The sequence below is a fragment of the Aquarana catesbeiana genome, linkage group LG07, assembly GCF_042186555.1.
Source record: "Aquarana catesbeiana isolate 2022-GZ linkage group LG07, ASM4218655v1, whole genome shotgun sequence".
Lineage (NCBI taxonomy): Eukaryota > Metazoa > Chordata > Amphibia > Anura > Ranidae > Aquarana > Aquarana catesbeiana.
The window spans coordinates 36,951,826-36,976,838 of NC_133330.1; the positions used below are offsets into that span (position 1 = coordinate 36,951,826).

General features: G+C 42.3%; 1 protein-coding gene across 3 annotated transcripts in view; it reads right to left on the reverse strand.

The window, feature by feature from the left end:
- BRPF1 (bromodomain and PHD finger containing 1) overlaps window positions 1-25,013 on the reverse strand; it is a 75,606-nt gene that overhangs the window by 28,045 nt on the left and 22,548 nt on the right. For all 3 annotated transcript variants that reach the window (XM_073591991.1, XM_073591990.1, XM_073591992.1), the window contains exons 4-9: window positions 23,669-23,825; window positions 19,580-19,675; window positions 17,103-17,234; window positions 16,858-17,004; window positions 10,354-10,666; window positions 7,450-7,770 (exon numbers count right to left, since the gene is read on the reverse strand). In XM_073591991.1, the coding sequence (XP_073448092.1) occupies window positions 7,450-7,770; window positions 10,354-10,666; window positions 16,858-17,004; window positions 17,103-17,234; window positions 19,580-19,675; window positions 23,669-23,825 (1,166 nt within the window). The remainder of the gene's footprint in view (window positions 1-7,449; window positions 7,771-10,353; window positions 10,667-16,857; window positions 17,005-17,102; window positions 17,235-19,579; window positions 19,676-23,668; window positions 23,826-25,013) is intronic.

Sequence of the window (25,013 nt, forward strand, 5' to 3'; positions counted from 1 at the left end):
GAAGCAGAGCATGATTCCCTTCCTTCGGAGACTGGGTCACAGGGCAGTATTCCAACATGATAACGACCCCAAACACACCTCCAAGACGGCCACTGCCTTGCTAAAGAAGCTGAGGGTAAAGGTGATGAACTGGCCAAGCATGTCTCCAGACCTAAACCCCATTGAGCATCTGTGGGGCATCCTCAAACGGAAGGTGGAGGAGCGCAAGGTCTCTAACATCCACCAGCTCTGTGATGTCATCATGGAGGAGTGGAAGAGGACTCCAGTGGCAACCTGTGAAGCTCTGGTGAACTCCATGCCCAAGAGGGTTAAGGCAGTGCTGGAAAATAATGGTGACCACACAAAATATTGACACTTTGGGCCCAATTTGGACATTTTCACTTAGGGTTGTACTCACTTTTGTTGCCAGCGGTTTAGACATTAATGGCTGTGTGTTGAGTTATTTTGAGGGGACAGCAAATTTACACTGTTATACAAGCTGTACACTCATTACTTTACATTGTAGCAAAGTCTAATTTCTTCAGTGTTGTCACATGAAAAGATATAATAAAATATTTACAAAAATGTGAGGGGTGTACTCACTTTTGTGAGCTACTGTATATATTGCAGCTTACCAATTCTTAGATGTGATGGCTGCATTCGTTTTCTTTTTTTAGCCTTCCTTTCTTCTATTTTCATCTGGTGATCTGGCCAGTAAGTCTGTTTTTCAAAAGAACAAGTTCTCTTGCAAGATGTATCAGTTACAAGGATGAGACAAACCTTTTTCCACTGACAGGGGAGCTTCTAATGATCACATTTATTTATGTAAAACTTTTATCCCAAAAAGAAAAAAACAAAAGTTTGCTGTTACTGTTTATAAAGTGTTAGCTGGGTTTTGTTTCAATTCTTCTAGTGCATCTAACACTCCCCTCCCCCCTATACTAACAATGCTGGTGTCCAAATGTGCCCACTGTGCTCATTCATCCAGAGTGGGGTGCTTCTAATACAGGAGGTGTGTTACTGGCCAGATCACCAGGTAAAAACAGAGGGGAAAAAGCCTTAAAAAAAAATGCAGCCACCACGTCTAATGATTAGTAAGCTGCAATATATTACATTTTGGTTTTGTGTTTAATACCGCTTTAAAGGGATGCAAGGCTGAATTTAGTACTGCAATGGAAAAGGTCTGTTTTTTGCATGGGCATGTAAAGTGGCGCTGTTAGCAAACAGTTCCAATACTGTTATTTCTACCTGCTAAAGGATCTGTAATTCTGTCCATCCAGTAAGGACTGTCACCTGTATGCCTGCTCAGTGTAGAGCAGTGGTTTTCAACCCTGTCCTCAATTACCCCCAACAGGCCATGTTTGCAGGTTTTTCTTTATCTTGCACAGGTGCTTTAAATCAGAGTCAATGGCTTGGTATTTTGGACAGCTGTTGGGGGATACTTGAGGACAGGGTTGAAAACCACTGGTGTAGAGCATTAGAAAGATGAAAGCGCAACAAAGCTTAAAGGAGAAGTTCACCTTAAAAAAAAAAAAAATAATAATAATAGTAATTAAAAAAAAAAAAAAAAAAAAAGAAATGCACATTTTTTTTGCATGTAAAAAGAAAAAAAAAGTGCATTTATTTTTTTCTATTGGGAGTGTGTAAAGCATTTGTGGGTGCAATGTCAGGATCCTGCAGACCGGCAGTAGAGCTGTGTGCCCCTACCTCCCAAGATGGGCAGGCAGTTACTGAAGTCCAGCACCCTCCTAGTTCATTGAGAACTACAAGCTGTCAGCTGCAATAGCTGACGGTAGTTGTAGTTCATTCATTCACAACTCTGTGAATAAATGGCCCGGTTGTGTGGGCAGAGCCCCGCATGACTGCGCTGATTTTGAACTGCGACAGCGTGTGCGGGGAAAGAACCCCCCTTCCACCGTCACAATGAGGGATCGGTCGGGAAGGCAGCAGGTGATTTAGTAACATATTACACCCTAAGTATGGGTGTAGCATATAATAAAGGTGAACTTATCCTATATTTCAGTTTATTTTTCACAAGTAATCTATAACAAAGAACACATTTTAGGGACTCAAAAGCTCCTTCCTTATCAGGACTTGTGTGCTGGCAGTAAATTCAGATTTAGGCTTGCCATACATTACACAATTTTCTTAATACATTTTTTTTCTAGATTTACCTTCAACTATGCAGTGCAAGAGCTTGCCTGATTGCATACAAATTGAAAGTGTTTAGGTTTGACCTCATATTATATGGTTTCGGTAAATCTAAAAGTAAAATTGTACAAATGTATGGCCAGACATACACTGAACAACACAAATTGATACAAATAGACAAATAGCATAAAATCCAGTTCGTTGTCAGTTTGGCAACCTGCATCCCATGCTATTCGTATTATTTTACAATTTACTGCCAAGCACACAAACCCTGATTAGGGGGGAGTTTTGATCCCCCAAAACACTTTTTTTTATTATTACTTGCCATGAAAAATAAAATTCTTACTGGGCTGAATCAAGCTTTGTGCTGCTCTTAGTCTTCTAATGGTCTACAGACTACTCCAGGGACCTTTTAGGATACCAGAGTAGTGAGCTGCCTCTAAAAGTTAGCTTTTGACGGCTGATTTCTGTCTACTCTTGGTTCCAGCATGCCACCAGCACATACCTATACACCTGTGTAGCGTGGAAGAGGCAAGTGAATCACATTACACATCCTTTATGCCAATTCACATGCATCTTTCAACCCTGCATTAAGGCTAGGTTCACACCTGTGCGGCCAGCGGTTTGTGCGGGCGTGAGAGCCTATTCATTTGAATGGGCTGCTGTACCAAAGTAGAAAAAAAGTCCCTGCACGATTTTTGAAATTGCAGCCCGCACAGGAACCGAGGTTCCCATTAACGGGTGCGATTTCTAGTGCGGGCGGCGTGCCATTCGGATTAATGGCACCCGCCCCAGGGTCACACATTTCTCTGTATGGGTGGTTGCGGCTGCTGGCATTTGTGCGGGTCACGCAGCAGCACCACCCACACAGATGTGAACCTAGCCATAGTAGGTCCTGGCACACAGGAGGCAGAGAGAGAAGGATGCCACCAATGTGGTAATATCTACAAGCAGTCCGAAAAGGAAAAAAAAGGGAGGCAGGGCTGGGACACAGAATCTACAGAAATGCCGTGTCTGTTGCCATCACCCTCTTTATGCTAAGTAACCATATAGCACAAGAGGATTGGCTGTATTACAAGAGTATGTGAATTACATTAGAAGTCCATGTAAGGCATATCACATAGTATGGTGTATTTAGCCTATTCTTGCCTGGAGCTGCCCTTTAACTCTTTCTATACTGCCAAAAGAAATTTTTAAGGTTAGCAAACCTTTTTTATTTTAGCAGTATCAACAAAATTTACAATATACAGTATATATATATTATCAACAACTCTGAATGAAAATCAGTATTTAAAACTAAAAAACAGAATACAAAATCCTTTACCAGCATTTCTTTTTCACATAAAGCTGAAAATACAGTGTATATATCCAGTGTATACATTCATGGTTACTTTTACTGCTATGGCCACTTCCTTACATTCATGTGACACAGTGCATTGTAACAGACATCCGGCCTCACCTTCTCAAAGTGTCTGAAGTGAGAACTGTCTGTACTGTTGTATAACCCAGTTCTCAAATTTGTAATCAGAGGACTGCTGATTGCTGTGCAGCAATACAGATCATTGTCACTTCCTTGTGATAAATGATGCTCATCGTTGCAGTAAATAATTTACATTCTTTACACAGTGCTGTAAAGTGTAGCGTGTCTCTATGCAGGGATATGCAATTAGCGGACCTCCAGCTGTTGCAGAACTACAACTCCCATGAGGCATAGCAAGACTCTGACTGCCACAAGCATGACACCTAGAGGCAGAGGCATGACGGGACTTGTAGTTTTGCAACAGCTGGAGGTCCGCTAATTGTATATCTCTACTCTATAGAATGGGTCTGGCTTGTACTGTACATATTAGAGTTTTTTTTGTGTTGTTGATAACATCCATAGTCCAGCTGACAGTTTTAGAGTGCAAACAGGAAACCTTTACCCCTCATTCACATTGGAGTGATTTGTCACAGTCTATCGCCCGCAATGGCACCGTTCCAATCGGTGCAACACCGCACCGATTTGTAAAAGTAGCTCCTGCACTACTTTTGCGCATTTCAGGTGCAACTTCAATAGACGTCTGTGCATGAAGCCGCACAGATGTCTTTCAAGCAGCACCTAAAATCGCGCTGAGCTGCTACTTTGAAATCGCGCTACTTCTGAAGTAGCACAATTTCAAAGTAGCATCTATGTGAACCAGGGCTTAGAAAGCATCTGACTGAGTGGTATGGGCTATAAAGGGTCTTATTGTTTCTGTAGTCCGGAACATGTATTATCAGAGGCGCCAGATTCATTTTATCAGTAGTTCACATTTAAAAAAGCCAATCAAACGCATATGGGGTTCAGTGACTCTGGGGAGGCCATTCTTAATTAAAATAGGGTACGCCTTAACTAGGGGACCCAAAGTTTAGGATCCACTTGCAATGAGTCTAAAGGGGGTGCCAAACCAGAGATATAACCCCAAATCTTTTTTATTAGCATGTGAATTCTTTGTATAATTTTAAAAATAAATGGAACCCCTTTTAAACGAATAATTCCACACGTTGGCATGTTATATATAGTTTTGTTTGGTCCAGCTTGGACCAACACAACTATATATAAAACTTACCTTGCCAATGCCGCTGGAATCCAGCAATCTCCACTTGCTTCTGGGTCCAAGCATTGTGAAAACCAGCCACTTGGCATAGGTGCCATCCAGAGAATGCTTTGCATTTTCTGAATGAATGCAAAGCCTTCTCTGATTGCAAGAGGTGGAGAGGCAGCGTGGTGACATCATGCTCCCCACCTCGTCCAACCAGCGAACGCTCTGCATTCATTCAGGGACTGCAAAGCGGTCTCTGAATGCTTTGCCTGTTCTGAGCGGCCAACCAATAGGAGTATTCGCAAGACATCAGACTGGCCACTCAGCATGGGACATGGAAGCAAGTGGAGATCACTGGAGTAGCGGTGTCTACTTCAGTGATTTCCAGTTGAAGGGGCATCAGCCAGGTATAGTAAATACATAGTTACATTGGACCAATGTAATGATGTATACCATCCAAGCTGGTACAATGTATACCGTTCAATGTAACTATGTATACCATGCTGATGCCTGTAAATTATTCTTTAAGGTGTATGTGTATTTTATATATATATATATATATATATATATATATATATATATATATTTTTTTTTTTTTTTTTTTACATCATTGGTTTGTCCAATAGCAGATTGTGAATGGTGGAAGGAGGATATGGAAGCACCATTTATTATGGGAAGAATCTCCAGGAGCAAAGTATTCTACTGTGAAATTAATGTCACATAGGAAAAAGTGGGGGTTATTTTTTTTTTTAAAGACAGTAGTTAGTGGACTGAAAATAGTGGGTTTACTTGGGCGTTCAAGGTTGCCCCAACACATATACTTCAAAATTGAATAAATGATGAGGAGCGCCTGAGTTGCTGCAGTAAATGATATGCTGAATTAAACTAAATCCTATCAACATGTACTAGTGAAGCAGACCTCATGGTAATAAGCTCTGATTATTTTGTATATAGTTTTTGTAAAGATGTTAAGTTGTAGAAGAGTTTTTGGTGTCACTGTAATGAGATGCTGAATGAAGCAGAGTCAAAGTCCTACGATTTATAATCTCTGCACTGTTATGGAAACAATTAAACAGAACGGAGGCCCTTTGGATGAGAAAAGGACAAACTTGATGAACCCAAAATACACAAAAGATTGAATTCCAGAAACGAACGCCCATACCTCGCTCTAAAAGCATTTGTTTTCACCTGTCACATGTCAGTGGATAGTAACCTATCACAGCAGGCACCCTCTTGTCATTTCTGACCTTTCGGGTGCCAGAATGTAGTCCCTCCACTTCCTGACTTTCAGTGCTGCAATGTGTAATGAGTTTGGGGGGGGGGGGTTGGATTGGGGGAATCACCGTCTTAGGCCCCTTTCACACAAGCAGTCCGATCAGCTCTGCCTGTCCATGTTTCAGGCGAACCCAATGGGACCCTCCATTCTCCTCTATGGAGCTGCAGATGTAAAACTTGTGTCCGTTTACATCTGCCTTCTTTCAATCCAATAAAAACAAATGAAAGGATATATTCCCCTCTGTCTGGCCCGATCAGATCGGAGGGCAGTCGGGTATAAACGGACAGCTGCTCTGTTTACATTCGACTGCCCGTAGAGCAGAGCAGGCTGCCTCATCCGTTGGTTCTGCTCAGCTCAGCAGGGGATCAGCGGACAGATCCCTGCGGAGAAAAACGGACCCCTATAGTGACAGGGCAGTGGATAGGAACTAAATGCCTATTCACACTAATGCATTGATTTAACAGACAGTAAAACAACCATTACTGCATAGAACTAATGCTGGGACATTCAAAATACCCACAAGGTCAACCATGCAAAAAGACCATCTATAAATTACCTTTCTGATGGCCCATAACTTAAAATGCCGCCGCTTCACTGCCTGTGGTCATTGTTGGTATTCTACACTTACAGGCATATGAATACCTGCAAAGTTTTTTTCACATCGGCTTGTTTGTCACTATAGGACATACAAGCCAGCAGGAGAAACCACTGGGCGTGAGCAAGGGGAAGAAGTATTCTAAGCAATAGCGGTCAAGGAGCAGTCAAGTGGCAGTGTCTCAAGACATGGGCTAATGTATACATGTGCTTTCTTTCTGAAGTCACAGGGTCACTCTAATGCAACATGTTAACATACATGCATTACTGCAATGCACTAGTGTGAACAGGCCCTAAAAGGGGAAATCTGGTACAGGGGAGTATCTGCTCTCAAGCTGTGTACTTAGCTTTCTTTGACATGAGACAGGTGTGCTTTAATGAAAAGGTCTCTTTTACCTAGTGTTTTTTTTTTGTAAACAACCATTTCAGGCCAATAAAAAGGTGCATTTTCAGCTTGTATTATCTCAACTATTTCTAGGTAAGGGCTATCACAAAAATTTCAGGCACAAACTATGTAAACACATGATCAAACTCAACAGAAATAGCAGCAGTTTCACATTCACGGACTGAAAATACACAGACCGAACAGTGATTTTCCATAAAGGTAAGCTGAGTGCATATAATACACTATAAAAGTAGGCTTAGTCAACATATGGATCTCCAGCAGACCATGATGGGACTTACAGAGCTGTACAGTCACACACGGCCCAACTATGGTAGTGAGTACATTTAAAAAAAAAAAAAAAAAAAGAAGGAAAAAAAACAAACAGAAAAGTGCCATATGAAAGCGAACAATCACACACACAAATGTAAACAGAATTGAAACTAAACAGAGCTGCAGAAGAGGCCCCTGAGAACAGAAAGCAGTCAATTAACACAGGTCAGTACCTTTCCCCGTCTCCTGACTGCTGCTCTCTTCTGCAGCACTGTCCGTCTGTCCATCCTTCTCTGAAGGGCCGTGCAAAGGCAGGGCTCCTCTGCCACCGGCAGCGCCGTGCCTGTCATTGGCTCCATCCCTTCTAGACTCTTGTTGGTGGGCCATCTTGCGGCGGATCGATGTGATCTCTTTCCGGATCATCTTGGCTTGGCGTGCTTTTCCTATGCTGTGCTTGGCTGAGTTCACCTCATCCAGCCTGGCTAGCTGGATTTTCAGCTGCTCTTCTAGAGGAAGGGGTTTACGCCTGTCAGGTTGTGGAGTCCGCTCAAAATCTGCAGAGAGAAACAAAGGAGTGATTTACCAATAGTGAACATAAATATTATTTGCATTAGTTCTGCAATAAGAAGTTCAGAGTTATTCCCTATAAACAATAGTTGTGAGTCATATGCAATATCTACTAGATTAGCAGAGAGAAGGGCGTGAGCTAAGTGTAGTATAAACACATTTAAAGGGGTGAAAAGACAAAATGGCAACTCACAATTCATGTAGGAGTACAGCGGCAGAGCGGCTCTCCTGCGGTGGATCACATATCTAATACGTGATCCAGCTCTTCCAGGTTAGGGGGGCGCACATGCACGCCGCCCCAGCTGTTCTGTGTTTGGGGCAGAGGAAGACAGGACAGAGCTCTGTGAATGCAAACAACACAAAGCTCTGTCCTGTCAGCAAGGATGTGCCAATTTTTGTTTCCCTGCAAAGCAGTGGTGATCAATTATCACTAAAAGAAAGCTCTATTTGGGTGAAAAAATTATATAAAATTTCATTTGGGTACAGTGTTGCATGGCTGCACAATTGTCAGTTAACCACTTGCCACTCGCCCGCTGTCAAATAACAGAGGGAGGCTCTCGTTTTAAAAGGACGTCATATGACGGCGCCCCAGAACGGCCGCTGTCGCGCGCCCACGGGGGCATGCAGTGTGGCGATCGTGGCCGCGCCATGTTGCTAGGACATGGCACGACCCTGATCTCTGTAAAGAGCCGCGGGCCATTAACCATGTGATCGGCTGTGTCTAATCACAGCTGGTCACATGTAAATACAGAAGTGCCATGAAACGGCTCTCCTCACACTTCTAGAGTGTGTGTGGTGAGGAGTGCCGATCAGCGGTATCTCCTCGCAGGGGAGACCTGGGCAGGTAATCAAGGCACGGATTATCAGTGCCCTGATTACAGGAAAGTCCCAGCAGTGCCACCAATCAGTGCCTATCAGTTCCACCAATCAGTGCCCATAAGTGACGCCAGTCAGTGCAGCCTTTCAGTGGCTGCTCATCAGTGCTGCCCATCAACGCCCATCAGTGCTGCCTATCTGTGCCCACCAGTGCAGCATATTAGTGCCTCCTCAGCAGTGCTGCCTCATCAGTGCACATCAGTGAAAGAGAAAAATTACTTAATTTACAAAATTTACTGACAGAAACTAAGAAAAACTTTTTTTTTTTCAAAATGTTCAGTCTTTTTTCTTTTAAGTAAAAAAAAAAAATCCCAGCAGTAATTAAATACCACCAAAAGAAAGCTCTATTTGAAAAAGATAAAAAAAATAATAATTTGGGTACAGTGTTGCATGATCGCGCAATTGTCATTCAAAGTGTGAGAGTGCTGAAAGCTGAAAAATGGCCTAGGCAGGAAAGGGGTGAAAGTGCCCAGTATTGAGGTGGTTAAAGTAGCACAGTGCAAATAGCAAAAAATAGCCTGGTCATGAAGGTAGTAAGTGGTTAACCGCTAAAAACATTGGCTCATCAAAAGATAAATGCCTCTGGTGGAAGTCCTCAACACACCAAGCTGCCTGGGTGCAGACAACACAATAGTGTAGGTTGGTAAAGTCACTGGTAGAGCCAAGAAGAGACACCAACTAAGTGCAGTATGTACAAATAGTAGTGGGTGGATATGAGCCCATGACAGGCTGCTTTCCACCAGAGGCCCTTATCTTTTGATGAGCCAGTGTTTTTAGCTGGTAATGTTTATTTCACCCTAATAAAAATGTTTTTACTACGCTTAAATTGTGCCTCCTCTCTGCTAATCTGTTATCCAGAGCTACGTCAGTCTCTTCAGAGGTGCTACACCAAGTGACTGAGGCCAACAAGAAGTCACCCTGTATATTCCAATTGGACTTATGGACATGTTGCTGAACTCATTTCTAATTGTGTACATACGCCACTCATTGCACCGTAAATTCCTATCTATATGCAATAACTAAAACAGTTAAAGCATTTGTTAACATAAAAAAAATAGATAAAAAATGTATCTTGCTCTTTTAAAGAATGTTATACAGCACAGTGCTTGTGCTGTGTAATTTGGCTCCCTGTATCACCCGAAATACATGGTTCTGCCCTCTCCTATGTAAAGTGACCACAGTTTAGACTCCGGCCAGTCACAGAGCAGGAGTCTGCGGCCCCGGAAGGAAGAGGGGTGAAGATGGACGCTTCCAGCCAGTGGGGACATTGCGGGCTTCGTTTTCAGGTAGGTGACACATAATGGGCTACTATGTGATGCATAGTAGCCCATTATGCTTTACCTTTGCATGGAAATAAAGAGGAAGTAAAACCCATCAGGGTTTACTTCCTCTTTAAATAAAGAAAAAAATGGGGATACATTTTTTTTTTTTTTATTGCATACAACAGATGAACATAAGGTAAGAATGTGCTGTTTCCAGTTGACGTTTCCTCGATGTTAGGAAAAGTTTGAAAAATTTTAGGAAAGTTGACGGACAAAACGGTAATAGAGAGGAGATCACAGCGGGAACGCAAACAGCTTTTAAAACCTGACATATGTTACAAACCTTCTCTACTCTATCCAAAACGTACAAAGGATTGGCTGGAGGAAAGTTTTAAAGCCTTCAGAAGGCAAGGCCCCCCAAAATGAACATACCATTTTCCCGATTATGACGTCCCGTGTCATTTCCTGCTTTGTTTTGGGGCAAGTGCATTCCTGTCTCGAAATCAATACCAATTTTCTCTGCCTGACGGCGAGCCTGTCGGATCACTGCTGCCCCCTGCTCTTTCAGGCGGACAGCTGACCGGTAAAAGATGGTGTCCTTCGCATTATACTTGATGCAGTTGTTAACAATCAAGTTGAAGTCCTCCTCAAACTGGTCAAAGTTTTTGTAGCGGAGAGCTTCTAGGTTAACCTTCATCTTTTGGAAGTCCATTGGCTTTTTAATGTGTTCTAGGTAGTCTGGTACCTGAGGTGGAGAAAAAAAAAACAAAAAAAAACAATACCTTAAAAGGGCAGAAGCAATTTGTAAGGTACTTTTGAAACAAAAATGTTCAACTGGTTTCTGAAACATAGGCAAAATGATATGAGATTTACTGCAAAGTGGGTGGATATATTGAACCAGGCACTTTAGAGGGGAAAAGTAATTAGCAGTTTATTTCCATATAGGAGTGCCGAGTCAGGTGTGCTATGAATCCCAGTTGCTGGAATTCACGGTCTGAATTATTTATCTGCTAACATCAGCTACTAAGATATTTAAAGTGGTATTAAAGGCAAAGTTTTTAAATTTTTTGGGGGGTTTTGCACAGAGCAGACCTGATCCTCCTCTTCTTGGGTCCCCCACCCCTCCCTTCTACCAAGTGCCCCACAGCAAAAAGCTCTCTGTGGGGGCACCTGAGCAGGCTCGCTCCTGAGCCGCTGCTCTGCGTGTCCATTCAGACACAGTCGCGGTTTGGCCTTGCCCCCTCTCTCTCCTTACTGGCTGTAATTGACAGCAGCAGCCATTGGCTCCCGCTGCTGTCTCGGCCAATGAGAAGGGAGAGTCCCTGGAGAGCCGAGTCTCTTGTGCCCATTGCTGGATCGCGATGGGGCTCAGGCGAGTATTGGGGGGGGGGGGGGGGGGGGGGGGCTGCTGCACACAGGTTTTTTACCTTGGTATAAAACCCAAAAGCAAACATTATATTGCAGCTTACCAATTCTTAGATGCAATGGCTGCATTTGTTTTCTTTTTTAGGCTGTTTCCTTTATTTTCACCAGGTGATCTGGCCAGTAAGTCAGTTGTTTTTCAACACAACAACAAGCTCTCTTGCAAATGTGCCAGCTAGAGTGTTGAGATAAACCATTTACCACTGACAGGGGTGCTTACAATTATATCAGCTAAAAAAAGAAAACAAATGCAGCCATCACATCAAATAATTGGTAAATTAAAATAGTTTACATTTTTGGTTTTGGGTTTAATGTCGCTTTAAAGCTGAAATCTAGGATAAACTATGGTCTAATTACAAAAGCCACGTGTATTCTTATCAGGTACCCTTTGTGTATTTCTAGATTTGTGCAGCAATCTAACAGCAGACACCCCCTGTACTTGCCTCTGTGTAGGAATTTCCTGTAACTAAGGCCAGTCACCGCTGCTTTCTTCTTGTGCCTGGTGACTGGTCTTGTATCTGTCCAGCTCTAGTTTTCTGCAGGCCGCCCAGCTTTAGGTAGAGTTGCCGAGTCCCACAGCTCTGCTATGTACAGCCCAGTGATAAAGTCATGGTTACAGTTACCAAGTTATATCTGGGATATAATAAACATTTTGTGCACACAAAGGATTCGTATCCTTTGTAGCTATTGAGGGAAAATTTTTAAATGAAAGGTTTTGTACCAATAGATACCCTTGCACTATCCCCCCCAACTGCACTGCAGGGACTTAATGCTGGTTATGTTTACAAGTCACAGAATAATTTAATCCACACTCCACGTGGCTCCCTCAATTTGTGTGATGGGGTCGCTGTAGTCGCCTCCTAAAGTGTTACTAAACCCAGGACCCTGCATGACTATATCTGGTCCCCCACAGTACACAGAACATGGAAATGCAAATATTTTAGTAAATATAAACTGCTAAATACCTTTTCTCGTCAGCAGTTAGAGCAGTCTTGTGACTTCTAGCATTGTTCAGCCAAGCACAGGTTAAAGCTTGTAAGAGGAGTTTTCTGACTGCCCTATGAGACTGCAAGACCCTCGACTCTGTCTGGACAGTGCTGATTGGCCCTGTGCTAATCACATGCACTCTCCCAAGAAAAAAACAAAACAAACAACTCTCTAGCAATATACACTAAACTGAACATGTGCAGCCTGACTCCATAGACTGTTATCAGGAAATTGTCAGGGGACAGTGAAAGAAGGAGATGATCTGTGTATACAAGATCAAGCAGCCTTTTTACACAATGTAGAGGATTAACCCCTTAGGTTCCCCTTAGGGACACAGGAGGTCTTATACCTTTGCTTTTTACTGTCACCTACAGGAGGATTGGACATTACCTCTCTATAAATCCTCCTACTACCAGCATGCTCCAGTTTTTTTTTCTTTAGCAAAGCAGTATCAAGAGATCATAAAATACAGAGGGCAGGGACCTGCATCTCTCCATAGACTCCAAGAAAAGAATTACAAAAATCCCTTCCATTGAGGAACACAGGACATCCTAAATCTTTGGACATCCAAAAATAGCCCAACTGAGGGGTGGGAAACACAAAAAACGATCACTAACAGGCCCAACATAACAGAAAACTGGCGATTGGCTGCAACACAAATAGCTGCCTAAATGTCTGCCTGGTAGAACTTAGAGAATGTGTGAACAGAAGATCAGATGGCAGCCTTGCAAAACTGCCAAACAGTTGAGTCATGCCGAAAAACCCAAGAGGTACTCACAGACATTTTAAAGTGCGCCCTGACAGGAAAGGGGGAGAATCTGATCCTTGAGACAACAGGCTTGGATGATGATCTGCCAAGAACGTGGAACCAAAACACGATAAACAGGGTCCACCAGGAATGACAAAATGGAAATCAGCCTTTCTGAAAGAATCAGTGGATGTGTCCAAACCACATCCAGACAATGGAGGGAAAGTTTTATTTGGAGCTGGACAGAAGAAAAAAAAAAAAATGTCCTGAGTGAGGTGAAAGGCAGAAACTACATTAGACAAAAGGGAAGCACTGGGCCCCAACATCCCCTTGTCCCTATGCAGAACCAGAATGGGGTGCAAGATAAGTCCAGTGCAGACACTAGTTTCTCAGAGGTGATGGCTGAAAAAAAAAAATCACCACCTTGTGGGTGGGAGTACAGAGGAGAAAGTCTGTGATTGGTTCAAATTGCAGTTTCTGAAGTGCAGAGAGAACCAAATTAAGATCCCCCAGAGTTACAGGGGAGCGAATGGGAGGGAGCTACATGAGAGATCCTCAATCAAAAGTTTTAAAAGGATGAGAGGCCAGCATTCTTTGAAACAGAATAGAAAGAGCAGAAACTTGACCCTTGATAGTGCTGACCACTAGGGACCTTTGTACACATGCTGCTGCGGGGTGGGGAATTTCTCCACTGCTTAGGATTGGCTGTCCGCAGTGACAACTTCCTAGTGGGATAGCTCAGGAGGGTTTGGACTCATGTCTAAACCCACCTGAGCTTATCCCTGCTGAGGACCAGATGCTGGTCCAGACCCAACTACAGGAAGGAAAGGAAAGAACTGGGGCAACGACACCTTGATCCAGAAAACCCAAGGAGGACTTAACGGAGATCTGCTAATCTGTTTGGGGGATACAGGAAGAATGAAGGTCAGAAACCGAAAGGGGGAGAGAGAGAGGGAAACTCTGGTTTGTAGCCCTGGGATACAATCTTCTGCACCCAAGCATCTGAGATGCAATTTGTCCAAGCAAAAACACAAAGGTTAAATGTCACCCCACTCCAAAATTTGGGGGAGAACACCTTAATTCTGAGGAAGACTTGTCTGAGTATATGGTAAACTGAGTGCCACACCTTGAAGGTGGATGGGGAGCCAAGCTTTGGGCGGGTCTTGATGTAATGGTCAAGATGTGGGAAAATGGGAGGTGAGCTCATCAGTTAAGAACTGGAGTGATTAAAAATCAGACAGACAGTCTCTGCAGCAAATGATTCAGCAACCACTAAGGCAGCAGGCAAATCAGATATAAAAATCTGCAGGAGAGGATGCAGAAGCACACTTGTGTCCTCTGCGATCAGAGTCAGCAAATAACTGGCTGATATAGTGTTGCATGACTGTTGTAAAGACCTCAGCCTGAAAAGCAGAGGATACAAACACACCTGATGGAGCTAAGAAGGACTCCGAGGATGAAATAGATTCCAACAGTAGAGAGCAATAAAACTCCAGGCTGTAGACATCAGCACCATCAGTAGGTGTGCAGCAAGCAGCCCTAGATTCATTAGTAGAAAGTGAGCTGGGGGCACCCGGTACATCCGGACTGCCCCCTGTGTCTAGAAGCAGACATGTTGCGACAACATGGAGGTAATGCAATATAGGCTCAAAGTAATAGGCAAGGCCTCAGGTACTCATGAAACCTGGACAGCTGGAGCAGGTGAGGGTTGGATGGACATGGGTGACCACAGATCAAAAATCAGTTGTATGAGATTTTTGTAAGCAGGGAGGTGCTTCCTTGGTGCTCTACGCTGGGGAAAAGTGCATGCGGCATTCCACTCAGCAGAACAAATCAGAGCGGAGTCTGACAGATTTAACCCCGTATGTCAAAAACCAATGGGAATAAGGGAATAAAGGTGTCCCATTACCTACGCAAATAAGGCGGCCTAACAGGCCCACTCTCAATGTATTCAGAGATAGGGCGACTGCTGAGGCAATGCCAGTGTCTCTGAACCTGGAAACGCAATGCAGCTATGGAAAATGTGTACAGTAAAACCCAGCGCTTAAAGATCACTTCTAAGCTATCTCTGCAATGTCCAGTCAAGCAGGCCTTGGATGTGGTACTCCAAAAACATACTAAAGATGATGGTGCTGAATAGCTGCAATCAAAGAAGCAAAGCTCCAGTAGTGATGTAGAGAGGAGACTAAATAAAAAAAAAAAAATGCTAGCAAAAAATAAGTCAGTCATCAACACAGAAGAGTTTAGAAAAAATACATTAATCCTCTGAGAATACTAGCAAAAAACCGAGGCAAGCTGGTAATAGGAAGTGTCATCGTGGACTGAGCTACAGTTTGTTCCCCACTGTTCAATCCTCCTGTAGGCAGCAGTAAACCCAAAGATTTGAAGGTTTCCTTTGTCCCTCAATGGACAATAAAGTTATATTTCCATTCCAAACATTTATACTCTCTCAGCTGCAGACATTGGGAATGTCTTACACATGGTATCAGCCTTATTTGTAGATAACCTTAACAATCATAAGCCATCTTCAAGGCTAACCTATGCAAGTCAAAGTAAAAGGATTGTTTTAATCCTTTAATCCCCCATTGCAGCAGCACATACTGATTTCTCCTTTGCTCCTTCAGTTCTGTTCAACCACCAGAATCATGGAACAAAAATCCCTCTGTAAGCTCAAAAAATAATCTAAACCTACATAGGATCGAGGACTCCCCTCCCAAGTGTAGCACGGGCCAAGGTCACAGGTATGTACTGCTGGGGAATGGGAGCTTTTAAGCACACCTGGGTTTGATTTAACAAAACTTTGTCATTTAAATAAAATCCCAAAAGAATGGTTACCTGCAAAGAAAACTGTAAATACCTACCTCTGCTTTTGTCTGTGCTGTTGGGCGCTGCTCTGATCAGGAGAAATGATCCCACAAAGTCTGTTCAGAAACGGAAACTTCTACCCTGTTTCCCTGAAAATAAGACCTAGCGTGATTGTCGGTGATGGCTGCAATATAAGCCCTACCCCCCCCCCCTCAAATAAGCCCTAGTTAAAGTCCTTGTAGGTCTTATTTTCAGGGTAGGGCTTATTTTCGGGGAAACAGAGTAGGGCTTATTTGGGGGGTAGGGCTTATATTGCAGCCATCACCGACAATCACGCTAGGTCTTATTTTCAGGGAAACAGGGTAGGAGTGTCAATCTCCTTTGCCCCCTCCCAGCTCTTGGTGGTTCCTCTCGCTGATCCCTACATCTTTATAGGACACAGTAGTGATGAAAGAATCAGTGAAAAGAACTAATGAATGAAGCAGGGGACAGGGAAGACTCCGGGAAAATGTTGCTTTCCAAACAGACATCATGGGACAATTTCTTTTCATCAGAGCAGTATTCACCAGCATGGACTGCAAAGGAATGAAATATTTAAAATCTTCTATGCAGGCATGTCTTTTTTATGTGACAGTTACATTAACGTCCAAGTCAAAAAGAGAATACGCTGAACCTGAACTGTCACTGCTGTCTTGCAAGTACAGCCCATAAAAGTGTGAGGAAAAATAAGCGTCTAAATTTGTTTTAGCTATGGTTTATAACAAGACTATACAAATACTAGAAGTCTGGTGACCAAAAGGCCTACAGCTGCTACCTAACTTTTTTTTTTTTCCTTTGACTAAAGCCTATGAATTTCAGTATTGATGTGCTGAAATGCTGTAGAAGTAGAAAAGTCACTCTGATAAATTGATAGACAAAATACATTAATGACAATCATGAAATGTAGAAAAGATGGATGGAGATTGGATTCTTACTTCGTACAGTTCTGTTACCTCGGAGAGAGGAACCGGCTCAGTAAACAAATTGCTGGTATCTTTCTCTTGCAACAACTCTAATGTTTTTCTCAAGAGAATAAGAAAAGGGGTTAGCTGGACTTCTAGAGCCAACTGCTGTATTTTAATCTGCAATAAACAAAACAGGAGGGAAAGTCAACATGGAATGCCGGGTAGACTGTGCAGGCAGAAAGATGTACTCAAGCAGGCACTAGATCGCCCTGTACCGTTTCTCTCTTCAGCTTCTCTCGCTTGCGTATCAACTCTACCAGCAGGCGTGCCCGCTCCAGGTCATGCCGAAGCCTTTGCCAAGACTTTAACTGTTCCTTCAACATCCAGTTTTTGTCCGTAGAGTCTTTCTGTTGAAAGAGAAATTTATTTGGCTTGCAGTTTTATATAAAGAAGCTTTTTCAAAAGGAGATCCAGCCGGAAGTGGGAGCGGGAACTTGTCAATACCAGGTACCCACTCCCCCCTAAAAGGTGTCAAATGTGGCAGCGGAGGGGGAGGAGGCAGACAAGTGGAGCCCTCCCATTTTGGGTGGAGCTCTGCTTTAAACAATTGTATAACACTTCCTGGGTGGCTTTTTTATTTATAGAGGAGCAACAGTGTCACCCATGGACAGCAGCATTGTCTGCAGAGCGTAGTGTTAGTTTGGCCATACACCGTTTTTTCTTTGTTCAGCCAGCGGGTGGATGGAGGAATTTCAAAACAGAACATTGTATTCTGAGTGAAACAAACGCAGTAGCTGCACCCACTGATCATGAAAAGTTTTCCAGTATGCCCTTTTGACAGAAGACGATCAAATAATAGACTTCTGTCGAGCAGAGACATTCCCTGCTGCACTGGGCAAATTTTTGATCAGTGTATGGCCTGCTTTAGTAGGACTAGTAGATTAAGTTAGACTTTACATATTTGATTAACAAATTAAAGCCTAACTTTAGCTAACACTTTTTAAACAATAAAAGTAATTGTTAAAGTGGTTTTAAAGTCAAAAGGTTTTTTACCTTAAAAGAGAAGTATGGGTTTAAGTAAAAAAAGAAATAAATTATACTCACCTAAGTAGATGCAGCACCAGTCCGATGCTGCAACTGTCCCCTGCCGGCTCTAAGACTGAGAACTGAACGATCAAACACTGCTGATCGCTCAGCTCTCGGTCTTCAGGCTGCAGACAGCTCAGTCACCGGTTGTCTGCTCTGCCCCTACAGCACTCACTGGAGCGCAGAGCTGTGAAAATGTCAGGAGTGGTTGGCTCAGGCTCTCAGTGGATCTCTGAGAGGCTGAGCCAACTGCCAGTCCAAACATCTGGGTGGATCGCAACCGTATAAACCGGCTCTGTGACGTCAAGCAGGGCTTGCTATGGGGGCACGCAGAGAATATGATTGCACAGAGTGGGCAACTACTAATTTATTTGAATTTTTAAAAACAATTACTTTACAACCTCTTTAAAATAAAATTTTGCACTCAAGCCTGCAGAGTATTCCAAGTCCCTCTGCCACAGTGGAAGATGGGATTTGTAATCCTCCCAATCCACCTTTCCTGGGGTCCCTCAGCAGCGCTGGTGGCTCCTCCTCTTCTCGAGTGCCCTGTCGGAGAAGCGCTCTCCTTTGGGACAACCGTGCGGGCGCACTCCCAAGTCCTGCTGCTGCGTCCATTGACGCAGACAGTAGGACTCGGCCCCGCCCCCCGCGTCATTGGATTTGACTGACAGCAGCGGGAGTCAATGGCTGCGCTGCTATCAAGCTATCCAATCAGGACACGAGACACCGGCCGGAGCTGGTGTGCTTGTTCCTGTCGTGGGAATTACGAAGCTCAGGTAAGTAAAAGGGGGCTTGGGAGGGGCTGCTGCATGACAGGAGGTTTTTCAGCTTAATGCATATAATGCATTAAAGTGAAAAACCACAAGGGTTTACAACCCCTTTAAGCCAGTGTGAAAAAGGCCTGCAGAAATAGTCATATCAGGGAATCAGAGTCAGAATCAAATAATACATCTTCTTCTAAGACATAAATGAATAATAAAATAATGCGCATGGACAATCTGCTAACAGAGCCCCATGTCAGTATACAGATAAATGATGGAGTTTCAATGTTAAACAGTAACTCCACTTTTGTTGAGAGAAAAAAAGCATTCCCCTCTGGGTGATCTATGTACATTGCAGGGATTTTAACAAACTGTTGCAGATTCCTACCTTTTGTTATTCTGAAGAAATCCCTGTGCGTTTGTCTGTGTCAATGTGGGAAAGTGGATCTAATGGGAGTGGTTTCCTAATAATCAGCTGCTTTACCTGCAGAGCTCTGAGGAAAATTGCTGAGCCTGCATCCCTTTAGACGTGATTTCCTATTGGGAGTATCTTACCAAAAATGTAATTTTTGTTGCAGGGGATGCCTGAAATCTGACTTGTATCTTGGCTTCTGGGAAAAATCAGTGAGCCAAATCACACAAGATGGAAATGATGTTTCTGGAGGGCATTCTGTACACATTCTGTGTACAGAACAACTCCAGGTCGCCATATTGAATTGCATGTTATAGAAAATTACAGAGCTGCAGATTGAAAAGGAAAGGTAATTTTTAATAACATTCAATTAGAATATGACTTGTGTCGCAATTGTATACGTTATATTTTTTCTTTGTTTTTTCCCCACTAAAGTGGCGTTACCCTCTAAAAGTCATCAACTGCCAATACAATGCAGTTTCCTTATAGTCACCTTCAATGTTTGCTCTCCAATCTCTTCGTTTGGTTTAGAGATTGTTCCCTGGTGAACAGAGGTCTCATCAGACAAAGGTACTCTCCACTTGATATCCTATTGGGAGAATAAACGCTTTTGTTTATCCACACTCATAATAAAAGTACTTACCCAGCTTTCATCATATCCTAGGCTTTATGTTTGTCATATGATTTAGGAGCTTCAGATGTAAGCAATGACAGGATAATTTTTAAAGTAACAGTAACTTTAAAATTCCATATAGGAATGCAAAATGATTAAAGACAGTGCACAAGGCAAAGCTTTGACATGTTACGCGTCCTTAACTTCGTACAGCATTAACAAACCATTAAAAAGGAGCCTGTCACTTCCACAACCATGTTTTTATATAGAAAAATAAGTGTCTATAATGATGGATAGAGGTAGAGATATATATATATATATATATATATATATATATATATATATATATATATATATAAAATGTTGACATGCAGCTTCATTACTTTTGGAAGCCATTCCTCTGTGCATCCTAACACATTCCATAATGAAATATGAGATAACCAAATACTGTCTAAATACAAGAGGCATATACAGGTGCATCTCATAAAATTAGAATATCATCAAAATTTAATTTATTTCATTAATTCAATTCAAAAAGTGAAACTCATATTTTATAGATTACACAGAGTGATATATTTCAAGCATTTCTTTCTTTTAATTTTAAAGGATTATGGCTTACAGCTAGCGAAAACCCAAAATTCAGTATCTCAGAAAATTCAAATATTACACAAGGCCAATAAAAAAAACAAACCAAAAAAACCAAAAGGATTTTTAATACAGAAATGTTGGTTTACTGAAAGTATGTCCATGTACAGTATAGTATGCACTCAATACTTGGTCGGGGCTCCTTTTTCATGAATTACTGCATCAATACGGCGTGGCATGGAGGCGATCAGCCTGTGGCACTGCTGAGGCGTTATGGAAGCCCAGGTTTCTTTGATAGTGGCCTTCTACTCATCTGCATCGATGGGTCTGGTGTCTCATCTTCTTCTTGACAATACCCCACAGATTCTCTATGGGGTTTAGGTCAGGTGAGTTTGCTGGCCAATCAAGCACAGCGATACCATGATCATTAAACCAGGGCGGGACACGCGGGACATGCTGGGAGCATTTAACACCCTCACTTGGTGGTAGCTAGTTCCCCTGGTAGCACGCCCTGTGCATGTATGCACTTTGACTTTGGACCATGGCCACCTGTAACACTATAAAGGTAATTACTTTGTGAGTCTCATTCCACTCACCTCCATGTTTTGTTTTTTTAGCACCTGTTTTATTTATTTTCCTGTGGTGTTATGTGGGGTTGCTCCCTACATCACATCACAAATTCATTTTATAGTGTCTTTCTCTTTACATTATGGTTACTCTTTCTGGATATACTTGCTTTCTCACATTTCGTCCATGTCCTCTATTCCATTTGGTTATGGGTTCCTCTCACTTTCATTAATATAACACTACTATAGACTCATTATATACAATTTTTTTTAAACTACAGAATTGGATCCCATATTTTACTATTATCTGGATACTTTTTTCTTTGGGGATTCTACATGTACTCCTGGTCCCCCCATGTGCCCTTGTTACCACAGCTCCGGTGACAGACATCTCAAACAGTCCTCATCTTCTAGTCTCACAGATACAGCAGACATGAGTATTGAAAGGGATGCCAATTCCTTCTCCTCCATCTACAAACTTTTCCCCACTGTTTAAGCACATCATTAGACCATATTGGTTATTTATGCTTTTTGTAGATTACTGATGCATCCGCCACCTGAAGAGTTGGTATTATTCCACAAAACGCATAGGGGTTACAGAGATGCACCATGTCTATACAGATGGCTCAACACGCTCTTTTATTCTATTTAACTCAAGATTATACTACATACTTTTGTCTTAAGTAATCTCATGATATGAAGGACAGTCTCTCACATCATACCATGCAATGTGCCATGTTGTTTTTCATATGTATATATGGTTTGCAGCATGTTTTTGATATGTTTACGATCCTATGCATGTATTCAATGCTATATGTCTTGTTACCTGTGGTTTAAGGAGGAAAAAAAACAAAAAAAAAAAACAAAACACACATTTTTCAAACATTGACGAATTTGCTAGCCATGACATACATGCCTCATTTAAAGTCCCAACTCTCTCTTTTAAATATAGAATCAGGGATGGAGGCGTATGGATCCATACATCTCATTTAAAGGTTCAAACCCCTCCTTAGTTTATTAAACCAGGTATTGGCACTTTTTGGCAGTGTGGGCAGGTGCCAAGTCCTGCTGGAAGATTACATCAGCATCTCCATAAAGCTGGTCAGCAGAGGGAAGCATGAAGTGCTCTAGAATTTCCTGGTAGAGGGCTGCGCTGACTTTGGACTTGATAAAACACAGTGGACCAACACCAGCAGACGACATGACCCCCCAAATCATCACTGACTGTGGAAACCTCACACTGGACCTCATGCAACTTGGATTCTGTGCCTCTCCACTCCTCCTCCAGACTCTGAGACCTTGATTTCCAAATGAAATGCTAATTTTTCCACAGTTTCTAATGATTTAGGGAACCATGTCAATTTTTTTTTTTTTATTGGTCTTATGTAATTATCTGAGATACTGAATTTTGGGTTTTCACTAGCTGTAAGCCACAATCATCCAAAATTAAAAGAAAGAAATACTTGAAATATATCACTCTGTGTGTAACGCATCTATAGAATATATACAAGTTTCACTTTTTGAATAGAATTACTGAAATAATTTAGCGTTTTGATGATATTCTAATTTTATGAGATGTACCTGTATATTCGTATTACGTTGGTGTCCTTTTAAGATTTTTCATAACTGAGTGGTAAGAATGCATAAGGCCACTTGCACACTGTACTGATGTATAAGCATCAGATATTCCTGGCAGAAAAAAATGCGAGGATGGGCTGTGTATCACTTGCGAGTATGCACACACAAGCAAGAAGTGGCAATTGCACGAATTTGTGAGTTTACAAATAAAAATACTGACTGGCAACCCAGATTTCTGTATTTTTTTTACTGATCAATCCGCAGAACATACTTACAGGTCTGTGTGTACAGGTACTTGGAAAACAATGGGATGCAATTAGATCAGTACAACAAAACAAAAAAACCTTTTATGAACTGAGCTGTTTCAGGCAGCAGTGTGCAAGAGGCCTTAAAGTCCTGTACTTTGTCTCTGTGCAGGATTTTCTTGTACTAATCACTGCTGGTCGCTCTCCTTGTGCAGGGTGACTGGTTTTGTATCTTTCCTCCCCTCCTGTAGTTTTCTGCAGGAAGCCTGTAGTAGGTGGAACTACTAGGTCTCCCCCACGTCTCTGCACAGGCTAAGGACAGGTTTCCTATCGAGCAGTGGCAACACAGATGTACAAAGCTCTGTGTAAGGCTACTTTCACACTGAAGCGTTGCAGGCGCTGGCGGTAAAGCGGCGCTAGATTTAGCGTCGCTTTACCGCCGTTTTAGCGGCGCTATTCGGCCGCTAGCGGGGCAGTTTTAACCCCCCGCTAGCGGCTGAAAAAGGGTTAAAACCACCTGCAAATCGCCGCTGCCCCATTGTTTTCAATGGGAAGGGGCACTTTAGGAGCGGTAAATACACCGCTCCAAAGATGCGGCTTGCAGGACTTTTTAGACCGCCCTGCAAACGCACCGTTCCCGTGTGAAAGCCCACAGTGCATTGAGTGGCTCTTTCAGGGCACTTTACAGGTGCTATTTTTAGCACTTTAGCACCTGCAAAGTGCCTCAGTGTGAAAGGAGCCTAAGATTACTGGACTTTGTTAGCACACCTACTGCTACAAGGTAATAACTGGGTTTGCAAAAGCATATTGGGCACAGAGTGGATTTATATCCTTTATGAATAGTGAGGAATATACAGTGAGAAGAAAAAAAAAAAAAAAGTTTTGTGCCCGCTATGCAGGCTTTAGCTATCAACCACTTTAAAATATTTCTTCAACTATATTATAAATCTACAAAAGAAACACTGCTCCACCCACCCACCCTGCTACTATCTGACCTGCTCACAGTTCCGCTGTGACTGCAAGTGTGTCTGTAAGCGGCGCAATAAGGGAACGCCATTCCGGGATTGTCTCTTTAATGTCCAGTAGCTATGTAGCCTCTGCATGAACTGGCTTTTCCTCTGGATAGTTAAGCAGTTGGTGATCTTACTGAGCCTGAAAAAAAAATTGATAATAGTATTAGAGATAGAGAGAGATATTATATATATATTTTACATACACACACACACACACACACACACACACACACACACACACACACACATATATAAAAGAAACATTGTTGGTGTGGAAGTGCAACATTAAAATAAAGCTTAGTTTACAGAGGTCCTATCAGGTGCTATTCCTATATCTCTTTAGCCGTAAAGTTACATGAATACTGTATTTTCAGCGTTTTGTTCAACAAAAGGCTTCCCACCCAATCACTGCATCAGGAATATGCTGGTAGACACCTCTAGAACAAAATCGATGTAAAATTCAGATTGTGGTTTACTAAAACTTTGCACTTTTGCAATTTTTTTAACTAGGCACTAATGCATTCTATAAGAGTACATCAGGAAAACGTTCAGTTTAAATAGAAATGAGCATTTTTTTCACCAAAGTTATTATAAATTCCCCACCTTCTGAAAGACCTCTTTAGACACGTTCACACCACTGATAAGTGCCCCAAACACTGAATGGATATTCATCACCACCCAGAGATCAGTGAAAAGTGGGTTTATATGGCCAAAGATATAAGGACTGCTACATGATCAAGCTGCAATTGCTGCATCTGATGTATGAAAGGAAACACAGCTGATCTCTGCAGGGTGGATTTGATTTAAATCACAAATTAAATCATCAGTAATAAAGCTGGATTTAAAATCATAATTTTTAAAGAGCAACTGTCATCTCTGTCCCGCAGTGGTTCCTCCTCTGATCCGCTGTTGACTCACCGACAGTCCCATTCACTTTAATGGGACGGCTGGTGATGCGGCAGTGACACAACAAGTTGAGGGACGTGGCGGCAGCAGATGAGTGGATGCCCGCTAACTGGCGCTGCCATGATGAATCTGAAATGACGGGTGCTCTTTAAATATAAGGACTCATTCTTGCTGGTAGTTAGAATCTTTAATATTTGCAAACAAAATGAAGGTTTCCTATTTAGAATAATAAACTGTCAGGTTGGCAAAACAGCGATATCAGGACCGATTCAGTCATACAGTTTGTAGTGTACATAGATTTGCAAAACAATGGGATAAAGGAATATTCCTGAACTTCTTTTGACCTCATGGTTATTGCGATATTGTGTGAATGCATCAATGTAGTGCATGTTATCTGAGCTTGCAGAGCTTGGATTCACCG